The sequence below is a fragment of the Orcinus orca genome, chromosome 2 (assembly GCF_937001465.1).
Source record: "Orcinus orca chromosome 2, mOrcOrc1.1, whole genome shotgun sequence".
Taxonomy (NCBI): domain Eukaryota; kingdom Metazoa; phylum Chordata; class Mammalia; order Artiodactyla; family Delphinidae; genus Orcinus; species Orcinus orca.
The window spans coordinates 101732020-101750720 of record NC_064560.1 but is presented as its reverse complement, the minus strand read 5'-3'; the positions used below and the strand labels follow the sequence as shown (position 1 = coordinate 101750720).

General features: G+C 33.4%; 1 protein-coding gene across 12 annotated transcripts in view; it reads right to left on the bottom strand.

The window, feature by feature from the left end:
* Nucleotides 1-18701, bottom strand: part of ZNF280D (zinc finger protein 280D) — a 120579-nt gene that overhangs the window by 30253 nt on the left and 71625 nt on the right. For 11 of the 12 annotated variants that reach the window (XR_007475549.1, XM_049705986.1, XM_049705983.1 and 8 more), the window contains 3 exons: nucleotides 15703-15765; nucleotides 10162-10280; nucleotides 9975-10011 (listed from right to left, as the gene is read on the bottom strand). Coding sequence is in view for 11 of the 12 variants with exons in the window: in XM_049705986.1 (XP_049561943.1) it covers nucleotides 9975-10011; nucleotides 10162-10280; nucleotides 15703-15765 (219 nt within the window). In the remaining variant the exon portion in view is untranslated. Of the gene's footprint in view, nucleotides 1-5083; nucleotides 9363-9974; nucleotides 10012-10161; nucleotides 10281-15702; nucleotides 15766-18701 lie in introns of those variants that run through there. The other variant, XM_049705988.1, reaches the window with a different exon arrangement.

Below are 18701 nucleotides of genomic sequence, written 5' to 3'. Positions count from 1 at the left end.
ATCTACAGCCTAAAAATGCTAAAGTAATAAATCCATTAAGCAACAGAACTGGTTCTACTTCAGATTTCCACTGCATTTCCTCACAGCCAAATCCCCTGTTATAAATCAGGCTCCCTTAAATTCATGCCAGGAAAAGTGGAAAAACTTAACTGATCTCTCTGCCTCTTGATGTTTTCCACTCTAAAACATGCTATCATTGCCAAATTAATCTTACTAATAGACCAAGTTATGTCATTTTTGCTGAAGTGTTCTACTGCTCATATATCATAGAAATACTACTCTAAGATTGGGAGGCTAGATTCTGGTCCCAATGCTACCACTGTATCAGTTGTTGCCTTTTCTCCTGGGGAAACAAAGGGTCTTCACATTGAAGCTCAGGCCCATCCAGCTACTCATACTTTATATAGTAAAATAGGAAAGTACATTTGGAACCACAAGCACAACCAGGGAAGCAATATAGTACTTCTTAGTTTAGTCTCTGAAAACAGACTACCATAATTTAAATTGAGGGTCTTAACAGCTATGTGACCTTGGGCAAATGACCTATCTGTACCTCAGTTGTCTCATCCCTAAAACTGGGACAAGAACAGTGCATATCGCATTAGTTTGTGAGAATTAAATGAGTGGATAAATGTAAAACATTTAGTGTATGTACTCAATAATTGTTAGCTCTTATTACTGCCATGGGTTAGAATCAGGAATCTAATCTTACTGTCTAGAATTTACTTAAGTGTGCCACACAGGCTCTTAAAGCTTTTTACCTCAATATCTTTAATGTTTTGAGATTTTTCTGCCATACCTCCCCCATTCTCAAACAAAATACATTAGGTATTAGTTTTGATTGCTGGGCAATTTACCCTAGTATGAAATAATCTACCCACTTCTGAAGATGTGGGTATAATTTGGTCATCAGGGAAGATAAGCGTAAAAAATCATTCTAAATGGACAGAGGAAAGAACTAGGTAAAGACAAAGAGAAACAAAATATTTATGTGTAAAAATATGAAGCAAAAAATAAGACCATAAGTAGAGGCAGAAGATTCTAATGCCAGACTCGGGCTATAATTTTGGTATTTTGTTTTTTTATTTTGTTGGCAATATTGAATTAAGCCCTGAATACTTAATTTATAATGTATTCGCAAACTACCCTCAGAATCGGGAGACTGAAAAAATGGTAGTAACCTCAGAAACACTGGCAGAAGTTGGTACCATTTGCCCTAAATGAAGGACTATACTAAAGTTTCATTTATCTTTCCCTTTCAATGGGTTTCCCATTACTTCCTGCTTACCAGCTATCAAAGGCAGAAGTCCAAAATGCCAGAAACCACTGTATTTTGATGCACAGTTCCTACTTGCTAACTTACAATTACATACCAGGGGCAAATGTATTGCATCCACAAAGGAAAAACTATTTTACAGTTACTAAAGATTTGGTTTGAGGCAGTAATGAGACAGTAATGTCCGTGGTAGGATAAGAGAATCTAAGGACATGATACCCCATTACCTCCAATCCCAGTTACATTTCAAAAGGTTAGAGAAAGAAACAAACCCAAAATAAATTCTGTGTGTCTCATAGATGAGATCAGTTTTTTTTTCTGCTAAACCAAATATATGAAATGAAGACACTCTGACAATTTTGAACATTTAAGACTCTAATAACTTGGATTATGACCAGAGTCAATAATTCCTCCAAATAAGTTCAGAACTTCACAGGAAAATAATGGAGTGATTCTTTACATATTCTTCAATGGAAATAGAGTTAGTAGAAGTAAACATTTTTAACAGAAATATTATTTTCAAATATAAAACATTTTTTAAAGGTTGCCATTCTGCTCTCAAAAGAGCTTACTTTCTGCTTGCATTTATGAAAGCTAATTAATGACTTATTGGTTTAGTTTAGAGTGGTATAATAAAGTGGTATTTCTCTTTGGACCAAGTCCAGATTCTGTTCTGGTGTAGCATTTCACAAAAATCACATAATCTAATATATACATGGTATTAGGGGTTTAACTAATTATGAAATCAGTTTACTGTGTGGCCCTTGAAGATGTAGATTCAGTGTCTCTATTTCCAACTGCCTATTCTGTAATTACCCTGGTGGCATGAACTATGTCTCATTCATGTTTCCATTTCCAGCGCTTGACAAAGAGTCTTGCATACAGAAGGCAGGGAATCAATGTTTGTTGTCAATGAATATGTGGAAGGGTTATCTATATTATACTATGAAAGAGCCATGTAGTTAGCACTGGTGCTAAGTATAAAGTTCAGTAGCCAGAAATACAACAGAGGAATTCACAGCTTCAAGGAGAGTCAGTTTTACATTTTCATTTTTTCCCTAGTACTCCTTAAATTAGGGGATTTTAATAAAATATAAAAGACATTTTTATCTATATAACACATTTTATATCTCTTTTAAATCTTCAAAACAATCATGTAAAGATTATTTACAGATGAATAAACTGAAGTAACTTGAACATAAAGTGAGAGAGCTGGGTTTTGAACTCTGATATTTTGACTCCAGTCAGTGCCCTTATATTATACTTTGCTTAGAACAAAATTGGAAGTTATTGAGAGAACTAAATCAACTTTTAAAATCACTTCAAACTGAGGCTTTTAGAACATTTGATTCAGTCAATAAAAAGACATCTTTCAATAAGTAGACAGGTTTTCCAAGCTTGAGTTATTATAGATTTACTATGGATTCTTATGCTCTTAAGACTGCTAAAGAGAAATACCTATTCTCAACTTTTTGTCAAGAAAACAAACCTTACAAAATTTAAAACTTTACTTCCATTCTATTTAATAATTAATCTATCCAGGTAGATATACAGAAGAAAATGGAGAAAGGGGAAAAAAAGGGAGAAACATGATAGAAAAGAGCAATTCCATGACTGAGTTACAATCTAATATCTGAGAAAAGCAGATTAAAAAAAAATCATCTCAAAGGTCTACAAAAGAAAACAGCCACTTTACTAGCACAATTACACATTTTTCATAAGTTTAGTACTATTAGATAAGTAGCCGACTGGAAATGAATGCCTGGCAATAATTAATAAAAGGTTTTCTTTAAAAAATAAATTCTGTAAGCTAAAAAAAAGTTTTCCTCCTAAGCAGAGAGGATTATGTACCAGTTTTCAACAAGGGTGTTTGTTGTTTCACAGTCTTTAGATAGGAAAAGTCAGAACTACAATCAAATTCTGACATTTGAGAATTATATGAGGTGCAATTGAACACTGTAATAAAATGCCGTCCATCCAGCAGTTTGGAGGAATATACTCCAAGAACTATGAGCCAAAATTACAAATAACTGCAGTACAGTTAGTACAGTTAGTGGATTGCCACTAAAACTCTCAATGATGAGAAGATTCCACTGATATGTAGTTCCCAGGGTCTCCTGTAAGTAGCAGCAGTAATAACAGTACTAACAGCAGTAACAGCTGGAGCAGCAGCAGGAACAGCAGTAATTAGTAGCAATATTAGCAGCAGCAGCAGCTAGAGCAACAATGGCACCAACAACATTCGTTTATTGAATGATTATTTTTTGTCAGGCCAGTGCCAAATAATTTTAATTAATTATTTAAATTAATAATTTAACATCCACAGATTATCTCTATATCTTATAGCCACCCTGCAAAAAATTATTACATACCTTTCACTAATGAGGAAGATAAGGTGAAGTAATTTTCACAAGGCTACAGAGCTGGTTAGATACACAACCAGGATTTAAACCTGGACTGCCTTATTTTAAAGCTGTACTCCTTTCCCAACACTACACTTCACAGAGGTAAGGATAAAGATACTTTTCAGCGTGGAGGATTAAAAACAGTAGATTCCTACATTTCAGTAAATGATATAGAAAAAGAGATCACAGTAGCTTCTCCACGTTTGTAGAGGAACGTATGGTCTTCCAGGTGGGCAAATACCAGTGACTAGAGTGAGGCCGTAGAAGGATCTCAAAATCAGAGATGTCGGCTGAAAGATGGGATGAACCACAGTGTGGTCAGTATAAGGCAGTATAATTTAGGGGAAAAAATGATTTATACTATTTTTAAAGACAAAAATTACTAAAATGAACCTAGGATTCATAACTATTCCCTAAAACTACAAGTTTATTGAGCTTCAGACACCAAAAATCTAATTTTATGACTAATACGTGCTTCAAACAATTAGCTCTTAAGAAAGATTTACTGAGTTAGGAAAAGAAAGTTAACATAAATGATTTGTGAAAATGGTATGAGATGGTTAGAATGAAAAGCAGGCTGAAGATTAGGATAATTCTATCTGAATAAAATGCACACAGAAGTAAAATTATGAAAAGTAATGAGTAACAATGATAACTTTACAGTTACACAGTGCTTCCTATGTGACAATCACTTTCTAAGTACTATATACGTATACTAACTCATTTAATTCCCTCTACACTTTATGAACAGGTACTGTTGTTTACATGCATTTTACAAATGAGGAATGAGGCAGAAGTCTGTAACCTACCCAAAGTCACACATGTTCTAGTAAACAGCAGGGTAGGAACTCCAAACTAGGCAATCAACTGCAGAGCCTACGCTCTTTAACCACTACACCACACTGTACCTTTAAGGGTCTGAGAGGGTTTAAAATGAAGCTGGCTTTCAAATCACCTAATCTTAGTATCAAAGAAGTTCTCCTGAAGCTGTTTAAGTAGGAAGTAAAACTTTACTATATAAGAAATTCCTTAACAGATAATAAAAGGCTGAAAATAGTCTCAAGAAAAATAGGTAAGTGGGTAGATTGATAAGCTAAGCATAAGGAGTTAGAGAAGCTAGAAACAGATAATGAGAGATTCTTAAGCTTCTTAGTGTGAAATCATGTAAAGTAACCATACTCTCCAACAAAAATATCTCTTGCTGCTATAATCAGAGGCAGAATAAACTAATAACTGGTCTGTCCCTGTTATGCACTTATTAGATTTTACAAACATAATAATGAGGACATCATTTTTCTGATATAATTTCTAAAAATATAAAAATGTACATTGCTAGTCTCTAGTTACAAACACTATCTTACAAATGATTCATAAACATAAATGAAATGTCTAGGAATCCATCTTAGGCAAAACTACACAACTACTTTTTATTTCCCAGTTCATAAAATTTGAAGGATTACTCCAGATCAGTATTCTACACACTATTCCATGAAGATTAAGAAGTGAATAAGTATTCAAAGAAAAAAATTCTAAGGTCAAATAAATATTCTCTTAGACATTCACAAGTCACATACAGCACGAAAAAGCCCATATCAAAGAATCCATTTAACTTTAACTTGCATTGCCTAAATTTATTTGACCACGGAAACTTTTCCCCCCAACTTATAAATTATGGACATTAGTTGTACAGTAAAGAACCTGGGAAAAAATGACCTACTTACCTTCTTTAATAGAAGTATAAGAGAACTGCTTTTACAAAAGCCTATGAAAGAGTTAAATGTGCTGAGAAATAATGTGAACATTTAATTTTCTCAAGGTCAAAGAGTCCCTGTTTCTGCTACTGGGAATAGGATACGTGGCATTCTAAATTTATCTTGTCATAAGAACAAATTATGACAATGTAAGTATAACCAATATTGAATAATAGAATCTCAGAAGTCTAGAACAAGTCAGCACTCACATTTTACAAATAGGGTAACTGAGGCTCCAAGAACACTGCCACTCCCCTGGTTTTCTTTCTATACCATCGGCCACTCCTCAGTTTCCTTTGCCAATTCCTTCTCATCTCCCTGACCTTTTATTGTCAGATTCCCCAGAGCTCAGCCTGTGGACCCTGTCCTTTCTCTCTCTCTACTGTATCCTTTGGTGATCTCATATAGTCCCATGAGTTTTTTTCACTGAATTTTAAATTTTGGTATAATTGTATATTCACATGCAGTTATAAGAAATAACACAGAGAGATTCCATATTCCCTTTGTCCAGTTTCCCCAATGATAACATCTTATAATATAAAATAACAGTAAAAAATTATAGCACAAAAGCATAAGCAGGATGTTGACAGTGATACATATACCAACCTTACTCAGTTTTCCCCAGTTTTACTTGTATTTATTCCCATGACATTAAATGATATTTACAGCTTAGAACACCCCCCTAAATTCATACAGGTGAATGCTTATGACATCTCAACTTGCATATCTAACAGATATCACAAACTAAAATATGTCCCAAATCACAGCTATCATCTTCCCTCTCAAATCTATTACTTCTAGTCTTCCCTATCTCAGTCAATATCAATGCCATCTTTGCGGTTGCTCACACTAATAACTGGAATCATCCTCAAAACTTTCTTTCTTCTACACTTCACATATAAACCATCAACGAATTCAAAACATGTCCCAAATCAAAACTCTTTATCATCTAAACTGCTAGCAGTCTAACCTAAATCCCCACCATCTCATACCTGGATTATTACAATAACCTCCTAATTAATCTCCCTGATTTTGTCCTTGGTCTTCTATAGCTTATTCCGAAGACAGCAGCTATGGTAATACAGACACACTAAAGGTTTTCGTTGATTGTGGGTTTTATTGAGGTATAAAACACTCCTCTATTCAAAATGCTCTAATAGCTACTTATCTCATAGTAAAAGGCGAATTCCTTACAATGGTCCATAACGTCCTATACACATGGCCCACATTACCTTGCAAGCCCCAACTCCTACTATTCTTCCTCTTAATCACTTATTTGCAGCCAGACCAGTCTCCATGCAGTTCTTCTTTCAGGTCTTTACTCAAATGTCATTTCTCTGTGAGACCTTCCCTGACTACCAAATTTTAAATGGCAGCCTCCAAACTCCCACCCAGTACTTCTTATCCCCCTTCCCTATGTTATTTTTCTCCATAGTATTGACGACTATCTAACATACTATATACTTTATTTACTTTATATTGTCTGTCCTTCACCACTAAAATGTTCGTTCTGTGAGGGCAGAGATTTTAGTCCATTTTTCTAGCACTTAGAAGGGTGCCAGGCACAAAGCAGATGTTCAAGAAATATTTGCTGAATAAACAAATGAAGCCCGAAGAGGTGAGGAGTTATGCCAAAATATCATAAAAATGGCAAGAATCCAAGTCTCTGTAGTTTAGCAGTCATTTTTTCTCAAAAGAGCGATGGACTTAAACTGAACCAATCTCATTTTTTTTTCAGTGGTAACCAAAAGCACACATGCATGAAATGGCAATTTCTGATCAGGTGAATAAACTATTTAGAATAACCTGATGGCAAGGAGGGATTAGACTCAAGCTAAAACTCATTAGCACAAAATTAAAATATGACCAACTGCCTATAATCAACAAGTTTTGTACTAGCTGCCTTAGGTGTTTTATTTAAATTATTTTTTTAAAAAGGAAGTTATAGGTGATAGAACTTTAGGAGTTTAAACTTTAAGAAAATGAACTTGATAATACTATAAAACAGAGTCCTATGGAAGAACACAAAGCAGTACTCCTACATTGCTATATCAAGAATACAATTTCTCATATTTTTAAACTATAGCCAAGGTAGAGCAAACATCTATAAATGAAAAAGGAACTTATGTTAAAAATGTAAAGAAGTTGTTTCTGGACAAAATTTTTAAATTAAAAAAAAAAACTGGGTAGAAAGAGGGTGAATGACAAAACTTCCTAGAGACAGATAAGGAAATAAAGACTAGCATAACACCAAGTTCACCTACTGAGAGACAAGCCACTTCCAGAGCTTTTGAAAAATTATTCATTTACCGTAGAAATTAGTTTGGAAATTTAAAACTAATGGGTTCAAATTTTTTGATTATTAATTGCAAGAAGCACATTACATAATAAGTAGTCATCTATACTGGCTTTAAATCTGTTCCAAAGTAAAACTGAGCAAGTTCTGACTTCAGAGTAAAAAAACATGACTGAGTCATATTTCCAGAGCCTGCCTAACCCTTATGGCAACTAAGATCACAAAAGGTATTTTACATGTCATTAAAATTCAATAAGTTGGTAGAGTATAAACAGTGACCTTTCAATTGTGCCAGAGGAAAAAAAGCAAGATGCACTAAGTAGATACAGCTCTCAGTGTGCAGGCCAAATAATAGGGCTTCCATGAAACAATAAAGGCAATGCTCCTATTTATATGATTAAATCTACAGCTTTCATATGAAATTCTTTATTGGTAAATAATTCCTGAGGCACTTAAACAACAGAATTTTTATTAAAACAAAATAATAGCATCAAAACTGTTTATTAGAGCTATAGTCAATGTAACTAAAATAAACAAATGTCAACTTTAAAAAATATATATATGTGGAAATATGTTTTATATATGATAGAAACAAGTGCATTATTGGCCCTTATATTTTTTTAATGTTACCACTACCCAAAGGAACTATTAATAGCTAAGTAGGTATTATGTATTAGATGTACAAATATGCAACTTTAAAACTTGTTTTACTGTATAAAAAAATAAAACTAAATTTTTAAAAAACCTTGTTTTAAGGTCTCCAAGAATAGGTTTTGTCAATTCTTTACACCTTAGAACTCACAATTATTAAGATAATATTAATAATAATAATCCCGAAATAAGAATGGATATAATCATGTCTAACGGTCTGAACAACAGCCAAATTAAAAAGCTATAAATAAGCAGCTATAGTAAATCTGTAGAGAATTCTAGGGAATATCTTGGAGTTCTTAACAAAATAAAGCAAACACTAAACAACAGTTTTAAAGAAAAGAATATAAAAATAGACATCAATACATTTGGAGAACATAAAACCAAGCTATCAAAATTAAACTGAATTTTTTAAAAATAAAAAATCTGATAATTGATGCTGTTAAAAAACTATGAAGTTACTCCTGGGTAATACATTTTAAATAACAGTAAAAATAAGTGAAATTTTGCAACATAATTGTAGGGACCTGTTGTTCCAAGGATATGAAAAATAACCATTTCCTAATAACCGGAGCTTTTGTATTCCTTGGATGCATTCATGCTAGAGGAAGATTAAAGGGAAGCAGCCAAAATGACTAAACTTCAACTGGGACACTGAAGCACAGATTTGATTTTCTTGGCCAGAAGTGACCCACAAGCTTAAGATCAAGAGCCAAAGCCCCCAGTGGGAAGCTGTGCTCTATTTGGTGGGCCTTGATACCATCTCTGGCTATATCAACATCAGCCTCATGGAAGGCCAGCCATGAGAGAAGGGAGTCTCCCCAAGATCTGATTTCCTGAGACCACAACCTAGAGCAGGTCCCACAGTCAAATTAGTCACATTCCTTGGAAAGAGAGAACAGGCATCAGTTGTGTCCATCGAAGGGGGACACTGTCCAGGTGTACCCTGAACATTTTTTGAAATCTCTGGGCTGCTTCTCCATCTGAAAAATAAGAAAAATAGCACAATGACAGACAACGAATGAGGAAAAAGACAATCATCTGGCCTAAAAAACTTAAGACTTATAAGAAATTAAGAAAGCAGACAAAACAGACAAAAAGACAAACAGCCATATCATTTGGAACATATTATTCTGAAGTCAAGTACAGCAGAGAAAAACACAAATTATTTTAAGCAAAGTAAGAAATGACCACAGCAACAAAAGTTATTTTTGGAGAGAGCCAACTGGAGAAAAAAAAACGTATGTTAAGATATGTCAACCTGACACAAAGATAAGGTGGAATAAGAATCTAGTCCCATTTGAAGCTGAAAAGAGCTGAATAATGAGAGCTAGTGTCATGAACTTGGCTGCTTAACTGCCTTTGTGTAAGAAAACATCTCAGAACTTTGAACTTAGGAAATTCCAACTTGTCTTGCACCAGGTCACGAGCTCCATAGAGCAGGAACCTATTTCAACAAGCAGCTTTAAAAAAAAAAACAAAAAAAAAAAAACAAAATACTTTAATATTTTTCATTTCTGTTAATGATACATTTAAAAATGCAATAGTGCTAAAATCCATCAAAGTAAAATGCACTGAATAAAAATTACACTTACTCAGAAAGATGTTCAGAAGTTGGGATACAAACAGAAACTGAAATTAGAAGAAAAGTATTATATTTAAAACAGCATATGAAATATGATGAGTGAGAAAAACGATTTAGTAAAGAGCACATACTGTGGCTGACCAATAATACCGGAATAAATATCAAAAATCCAAAGTAAAACAATTTTATATACGTACCTTTCTCTATTACAACTTGACAAGCATGAGTTTCATGTTGACTTAAGTGTGTAGCCATATTATCTAAGCCAGAAACATCAGTTAGGAAATCACAATTAAGGCACACTAGAGTAATGCCCCTATAAAAAACAAAGCAAATAGTATAAAAGAAAATGTTTTTATCTTTTATGAAAATCCACACACCAGTTCAATGAATACTTTTCCGTGATTTGCTTTTTGTGTCATAACTGTCATTCCAATTTTTGTTATATAAACTTGATATAACTGAAATGATTCTCTAGAAAATGTCATAGTCATATTCAAATTATACTACCATTTATTTACAGAAAGTATTTTTGCTTTTATAAACTTTTCTCTCTCATACCAGTTACTAAAGACTAAAGAGTCAAGAGACCTACAGTCCAGTCTTGGCTCCACTAACAACATGGGTCACTTTGACAAGTCACAGTCTATTTGTGCCTATGCCCATCTGCAAAACAAGAGTTCAGTATATATAAATGTACAATATATACATTAGTCAGTGTATATTTACTAAGGCTGTCATTACACATACTGTACTACTAGTGTACTGTATTGTGAATACAATGACGACCAAAAAATACAGTCTGTGCTCTAATGGAACATTTATCTAGTGTTTTCTAGGTGAGGAAAAAATTAGAAATGTGAACGCTTTAAAAATAGATCATTGTCGTAGCTGCTATCGTTGTATACTATGTGTTAAAGATTTTCCTATATATTATTTAGTTTATTCTCACCACAAGCATCCAAGGTTGGTATTATTCTCCTATAACACTGAATTAACTGAAGTAGCTAATTCATTATTGAAGTCCAAAGTCTGAGTTCCTCAGCATCCCAGTACTCTGAACTGGCCCACTTGCCTGGACCTAAACTACTTGTTCCCTTAACAAAACTTCACTGAGTACTGTAGTTCTTAAATATGTAATGATTACAAATTTTCAAAAAGGTTAGAAAGCAATTCCCATAGTCATCAATACATTTTTTTTGAATTCACAAATAGTTTTTATGCTTATTGGATCAAACTGTGCAGCATTTGCTATTTGAAGTATTTAAACATAACTGGCGTATTACAGTATGTAAAATTGGTCTTAAGACTCTAATTTAAAATGTGTTTAAACTTTTAGCTTTGAGTTTTATTTTAAAATATTAAGCCTGCAAAAATATGTGAAAGTTTCAGAGAACTTAGAAAGCCACTGTGTTTAATTTATTATGTTTATTAGAGTTAAGCACTTGGGAGCTTGGGGTCAAGCATCCGAAGAGCTGTTTAAAAGAAAATCAAATATATTAAATGTATAAATGATGTTACATTGTTTAAAGGTAACTGAAGTGTAAATGAGACTTTAAAATAAAAAATTCTAGTCTGTTCAGCTTAAATGAACTTTATCAAACATTATTTAAAGGCCCGCTTGAAAGTGATTTTTTAAAATAAATCTATTTATTTATTATGGCTGCGTCGGGTCTTCGTTGCTGCACGTGGGCTTTCTCTAGTTGTGGTGAGTGGGGGTTACTCTTCCTTGCAGTGCGTGGGCTTCTCATTGTGGCGGCTTCTCCTGTGTGGAGCACTGGCTCTAGGTGCACGGGCTCAATAGTTGTGCCTCGCAGGCTCTAGAGCTCAGGCTCAGTAGTTGTGGCGCACGGGCTTAGTTGCTCCACAGCATGTGGGATCTTCCTGGACCAGGGCTCAAACCCGTGTCCCCTGCCTTGGCAGGCAGATTCTTAACCACTGCACTATCAGGGAAGTCCCGAAAGTGATTATTAAATGTACTAGATTTCTAAATGGAATATTTTTAAGCTTAAGGAAAGTTAAGATTTAAATACTTAAATTTAATAATTACAGTCTTTTTCTATTAACAAACTGCCCTCAACAGACACTAAAAGTAGTCTCAATGGTAAGGAGCTAAATGCCTATTCCACTCGACATAGTTAATTGGACCAGGGATGGAATGTCTAACTCAAGCCTTCTCTGAACAGGGATTTGTAATTGGGATATATAATCACATTTCTTGATCTGGGAAAATGTGGGAAGCTAGGAATACTATGTTTGGGTCATCAACAGAGAAAGGTGGTCTACACAGAGAAAGGAGAATGGAACTCATGTCCAGAGAAAATAACAGACAAAATCATCCTGCTTCAGCAGGTCAGACTAGAAAGAAGCCATGTTAGTGACTGATGGCTTTCTGTTTCCCTCGTATGTTCTGGCTGTATCTCTTCCTTCTAGGGGTCCATGAGGGTCTTTGGAATCCTGCTAATAAATTATTTTTGCTTAGGTGGAAAAAAAATAGATCATGTAATGTGATCATTGTTATTGTCAGTTTATTAATAAAGCAGAAATACATTTCTGAAGTTCATCACATACGTTAAAATTTTAAATGTTTTACCAATATACAAATACAAACAAATAACATACCTTAGATTGACTTCTCCCCTAAAGCTCTAGTCTAACAGTCTGCTGTATATTTTCCCCTAGATGTCATACTGGCACATAAAAAACTGACCTTCATAAAACTAAAATCATGTATTTCCTTCCCAAATTAACTTATCCTGACTGGCCTTTCTTATGATGCCATTTCCTCTGAAAATAAAGCTCAACCTATAGTTATCTCTGTCTCTTCTTCCTTAAACAGTCAGTATGTCAAGCATTTTATATCAACAATTTATTGAGTACTTATTCTGTGCTGGTCAAACAATTTTAGACATACCATCTCATCTAAATCTAAACAACCCATAAAAGGTAGATGCTATAATTTATCACCTTTTTAATAGAGGATGGAGTTAGCTTAGTAATGTACCAAGGACACAGAGCTGGTAAAGGTCAAGATCAGGTTTGAAATCAAGCATTTTCATTCCAGAGCCCAGTTTCTTAAAGATGATATAATACTATCTCACCATTCTAACCCAAGTCCTTACTAGATTATTCATAACTACCACAAAAGTCCTAATCAATAGGATTCATGCATCTATAATTCACCCTATTGTTAAAGGTGAGAAGAAATTCAACCTTCCTTCAGTTTCATTCAATTCTATATAAAACATCAAAGGTTGTCCAGTGCCCTCCAAAATAAGTCCAAACTCCTTAGCCTTATTTTCAACGCTTTTACAATCTGGCTCTAAGCTCAAAACTATTGCCCCCAATTTCAATATTACCACTCTAACTTCAATGCTCCATTCATTAACTACTACCATTCCCCCTCTGTACGCCTTCAACTTTTTCATTTCTGCACCTCTATTCATGTTATTCCAACTCAAATGCACCTGTACCTCTTCTATCAGTATAAACAATACTCATCCTTTAAAGCCAAGTAAACTAACACCTATGTAGATCATTCCAAGTAAAGTAATCTCGCTCCCCTTTGGAAAAAAACCAACCATCATTGCACTTATTAAAATCCCTCTTGCTTTATTGTGGTTATTTACATTCACCTCCTTTCTCCCACCCAATAAAATGTACATTCTCTGAAGGTTGGTTCCAAGACTTCTTCATTATTACTATTATCTTTACAGGATCTGCTACATTATAGACCTAGTAGATACACAGTAAATAGCTAAAGAACAAATATTCCATTCCAATAAAAGAATAATTACAAAAATTATTGTTCTATACAATTATAAGTTTCTATGTTCCATTCACAGAAATAGGCAAATTTTCAATCTGAGACTTATTCAAGTTGAGAGAAAAACATCCCGGAGGTTTAAAATCATATGATTCATTTAAAAACCAAACACACATATGAGCTTAACAACAGTGAGGTGAAAATCAAAAATCTCATCTTTTGAATGCAATAAAACTCTTCATTCTTATAAAAATTTTCAGTATAGGCAACCTCTAATATAGCTTAATCTATTTCCTTGAATTCAGTAAATGTTTTAAAATTAGTACTAATATATTTTTAAAACTGAACCAAATTTTTCTCTCCCTGTGAGCTACTGGTCCAACATCATAGATGGGACCTATTGTCCACATAAGTAATTTTCAATGCATACATTAATTTATTCAACAAATATTTACTGGGTGCCTAATTACTATCAATGCCTGGCATAGACAAAAATCCAAACCACACACATTCTAGTGAGAGGACACAGAAAATAAACAAAATATACAGTGAATGAGATGATAAAAGATGATCCAGAGAAAAATGAAGCATAAAAAGGAGATAAAGAGCACTGGGGTAAAGCACAGGAGAAAGGATATAATTTTAAATCAAGTGGTCAAGGAAAGGCTCACTCATCAGAATAAAGACCCAAAGGAGATAAAGGAGCTCATCATACAAAAATCTGGGAAAGAGCAAACTAGTCACAGAGAATAATAAGTACAAAGGTCCTGAGACATAATATCATCCCCTCTTCCATTTTTCCACTAACCCAAAATATCAAAACAACTATTGGTTAACCTTATCTGTATAGATTAGCTTGGTGCAGCAAACATACTGATATTTCAGGTAGCAAAGGCGACATGAACAAAAATAAAGAGCAGTGGGGTCTAAAGAATTCAGAAGAATATGAAAAACATGGTGCTCAGTGAATTCTGAGTTAAGTGTGTGGTAAAACCAAATTCTCAGTGTCTTCAGAAATATTCATCAACAGTTCTTTCTGCACAGTAAGCAAGTTGTACACTTCTCTTAATTTGAAAAGGAAAAAGAATTATACAGACTACATACTAATTTCAAGAATTCTAGTGGTTTAAGAAATTTACTTCAAAACTGAAAAAGTGTTAGTCACTTTACTACATATTTTAGGTATCTTTTTTTAAATCAAATATTGTTGGACAGCCCTATTTTTGTTCTCATTTTACAGTGTAAATACATGAAGATTTCATCTTGACACCATTGGTCACCCCTGAAACAAATTTAGCGAGAGAATATAGACCAATCAGGTACTTTGTAAAACACTCTGGCGGTTCCTCAAAGGCTTGACATAGGGTTACCATATAACCCAGCAATTCTAATCCTAGATATATACTAAAGAAAAATGAAAAGACATGTCCAAACAAAAATGAGTACACAAATGTTCACAACAGCAATATTCATAACAGATTCAAAGTTAAAATAACCTAAATGGATAAACAAACTATCATATATACATACAATGGAATATTACTCAGCAATAAGAAAAAGAAGCACTGATATATGCTACAATATGGATGAATCTTGAAAACATTATGCTAAATGGAAGACACAAATCACAAAGGATCACATATTTCATCATTCCATTTACATGAAATGTTCAGAATAGGCAAATCTAAATAGACAGAAAGTAGATTAGTAGTTGCTTAGGGATGAAAGGAATTGGAAGGAAATGGAGATAACCACTAACGGGTACAGAGTGCCTTTATAAAGTGATAAAAACGTACTAAAATTAACTGTGGTAACTGCACAATTCTGTGAATATACCAAAAACTATTAATTGTATAATTTAAATGTGTGAATTGCATGGTATATGAACTGTATCTCAATAAAAATGTTATATACAAAAGATTTAAGTCATATAATTTTCAATACAAAAAAATTTAAAAGATCAACTAGTTACCTGAGATCTTCTGAATACTTCTTAAAGATGCAAAACCTTTTACTTGGACGATTACTATGAAAGCTGGGAGAGACAAAACAGATTTTATTAATTTTACTATACAGTAAGTCATATTAATTTATTAGCTATATATCAAGTCTATACTTAAATCTCTAGTTTTGAATAAAATATTATGATATAAATAATAATATAATGTTCATCATCCCTGTTTCATTCAGCATTTTAGCTTACATTCTTATTTATCTATTTATTTTCTAGTGAAATGTATTTCACTAAGCATATTCTTATACAATCAGCACCTCACCCTCACATAAAAAAAGGAAATACTCAAGAGTTTAAAAAAGTAAAGCAAGTCAAATTATTTTCTTCAACTGTTAAGAGTTGAAAACAATTTAAAAGTTTTGCTAATAACATTTTTGCTATAATATGAATGGTTACCAATAAGAATCATTTTAAAAATCCTTTACCAACTTAACATGTTTGTGTTGAGGAAGGGGAGTAGATTCCAAATTATCCTGGAAGTTAACAGTAGTTGAGCTAAATGCCACTGTTGGCATTTGTAAAATGGATTTGTAAAATCAAACATTTAGAATTCTTTGCAATTACTAGTAGAGGTTTTTTTTAAAAAAACAAATTAAAGCAGAACTCTTGAGCTAAAACAATGCTTCCCCTAAGCACAGAACAGAAAACCCCTAACCAAGCTTTGTAGCTGATGCTGATAGCTTTTAGACACCCTTTTAAATCTGATAAGGAAAGCTTTCCTATACTAGAAAACCAGGATCGGCTTAGCACAGTACTACTTAGCACAGATAAAAGTGGAGTCATAGACTAGTAACACGAGCATCATCTGGGAGCTTATTTAGAAATGCAAAGTCTTGTGACCCCCACCCTCCCACACAGCAACTGAATTAATCTCTGGCAGTGGGGCCCAGGAATCTGTTTTAACAAACTTTTTCAGTAATTCTTATGCAAGCTAAAGTTTGAGGAGCAGCAGCTTGCAATGATAGACCTAAAGGAGCCAACATACCAAATCAATTCTAAGTCTCAGATACAAGGCAACCATCACCAGCAGAGCATGTATGTATGGGAAAAGAAATACTCTGACCAGTTATAATCCCCAGAGAACATTCTCAGAAGATTTTTAATACTTATTTCTTCAATCTGGGGATAACTACTACTAAAGAGTTTATAAATTCAGCATAACATGACAAAAATAATTGAATGGTTTTTTTAGGAAGAAACCATCAAGAGGTTGGGAACCACTGAAATAATATGCAAAAATTTGTGCACATAACTGTATTTCCTCAGAGTGTGTCCCAGATTTTATCTGATTCCCAAATAATGTGAACCAAGTAAATTATTTTTTTTAATGAGATTTAAAAGTAACTTTTAAAAGCGCTTTCTTCCTTCTCAACAGACTGTTTCGGTTTCTTTATTTGGTAAGAGGAGAGGAAAAAATTACGTTTTAGGGTCTTTTGATGGCTTCCATTTCTGTCTATAACTTGCACCTTATTAAAATGTTGGTACTTTTAAAATTTTAGTTGTCTGAATCCAGTTTTAATTTAGAGTTCCCTACCTATAAAAAAAGACTTATACTGTCATTTTATTTATATTTATTACACAAATTCCATTCTTCTAGTTTTGTGTATTATAGGAACGGAAAAGTGGATCTGTAGCTCACCAACAGAGGGAAAAAAAAACTACCTTTCTTCTTCCTAATAGACCTGTGTAAAGTTAATAACAATAGGGAAATAATCTAATAAAGGAAAAAAAAAGGTTAAGATTTTTATTACGATACAGTAAAACATAACATTAAAATTTAGGTTTTGAAAATTCACCATCTACTTAGACTATATATACATAATTACCAAACTCATTAAGCTATTCTCTAAAAATAGATGAATTTTATTGAATATAAATTATACCTCAATAAGACTAGAGGCAAAAAAAACTCCCTTTGACCATCTTGCTTTGATACAAGTAAAAAGTTTACCTCTGAAAAAATACAAAAGTATGCAACAATATTGACAGTATGCCTACTATTAAGACACCAAACTGGAGGTTGATGATACAATAAAGCAGGTTGTTTGCCTTAGAGTTCATGGTCCAGGGTTTGGGGGGGGAAGGTTGTCAAAAAGCATCTGGCACAGAATAAATGCCTAATAAACATATGCTAAACAAGTGAATATATATTCATTATCACAGGATAAACATCAACAGTGACACACACACAGTTTTGTGGTTGCATGAGGGAAAGCTACAGGTAAATGGAGAAGTCAGCACAATTAGTAGTACATTTCAGTTAGGAAGCTCCATATACTGACTTACTCCAGGCAAAGCAAAGAAAATAAGAGTTGAAGGCTCTTGGAAAAGTAGTTAGGAATTAGATATTAAAAGGTCTTACATTCTCCAGAAAATTTGAACTTCATCCTATTAATATTAGGAAGGTAAAGGATTTTAGGCCAAAAAATATCCTGACCAGATATTAGTAACAAAAGAAAGGAAGAAATGGAAAAGGGCCGAAGGGGTGGGTTGTAGACAGAAGACCATTTATGATGCCATCACAATAATCTTAACTGTTTTTCTAATGACTATTATTTAGTGCCAATAAATCTATATAAAAAATATAATGAACTAAAGCATATCCTATAAAAATTAATTCAGGAATCTGTCTTATTATTATATAGGAACAAATTGTTATACCAGCTTTCTTTTTCCTTGGAAAAATTTTAAATCATCCTTCAAAGCCTAAATGAAATGTCATTTATACAATACCTTCTCATTTCTTGTTTAAAGAATTCATCGTTACCTTCTCTGGGCTCTCACAGTCATTTGTTTATCACATTAAGCTAGGTAAATGTATCTCTCCTACTAAATTGTGAAAATTAAAGGCAAGGACTTTACGATACTGAATAATGACAATTTAGAAATAATACCTAAAATTACTTGAATATCTCCTAAGTGCAAATCATTTTATTAAGCACTTTAAGTACATTTCC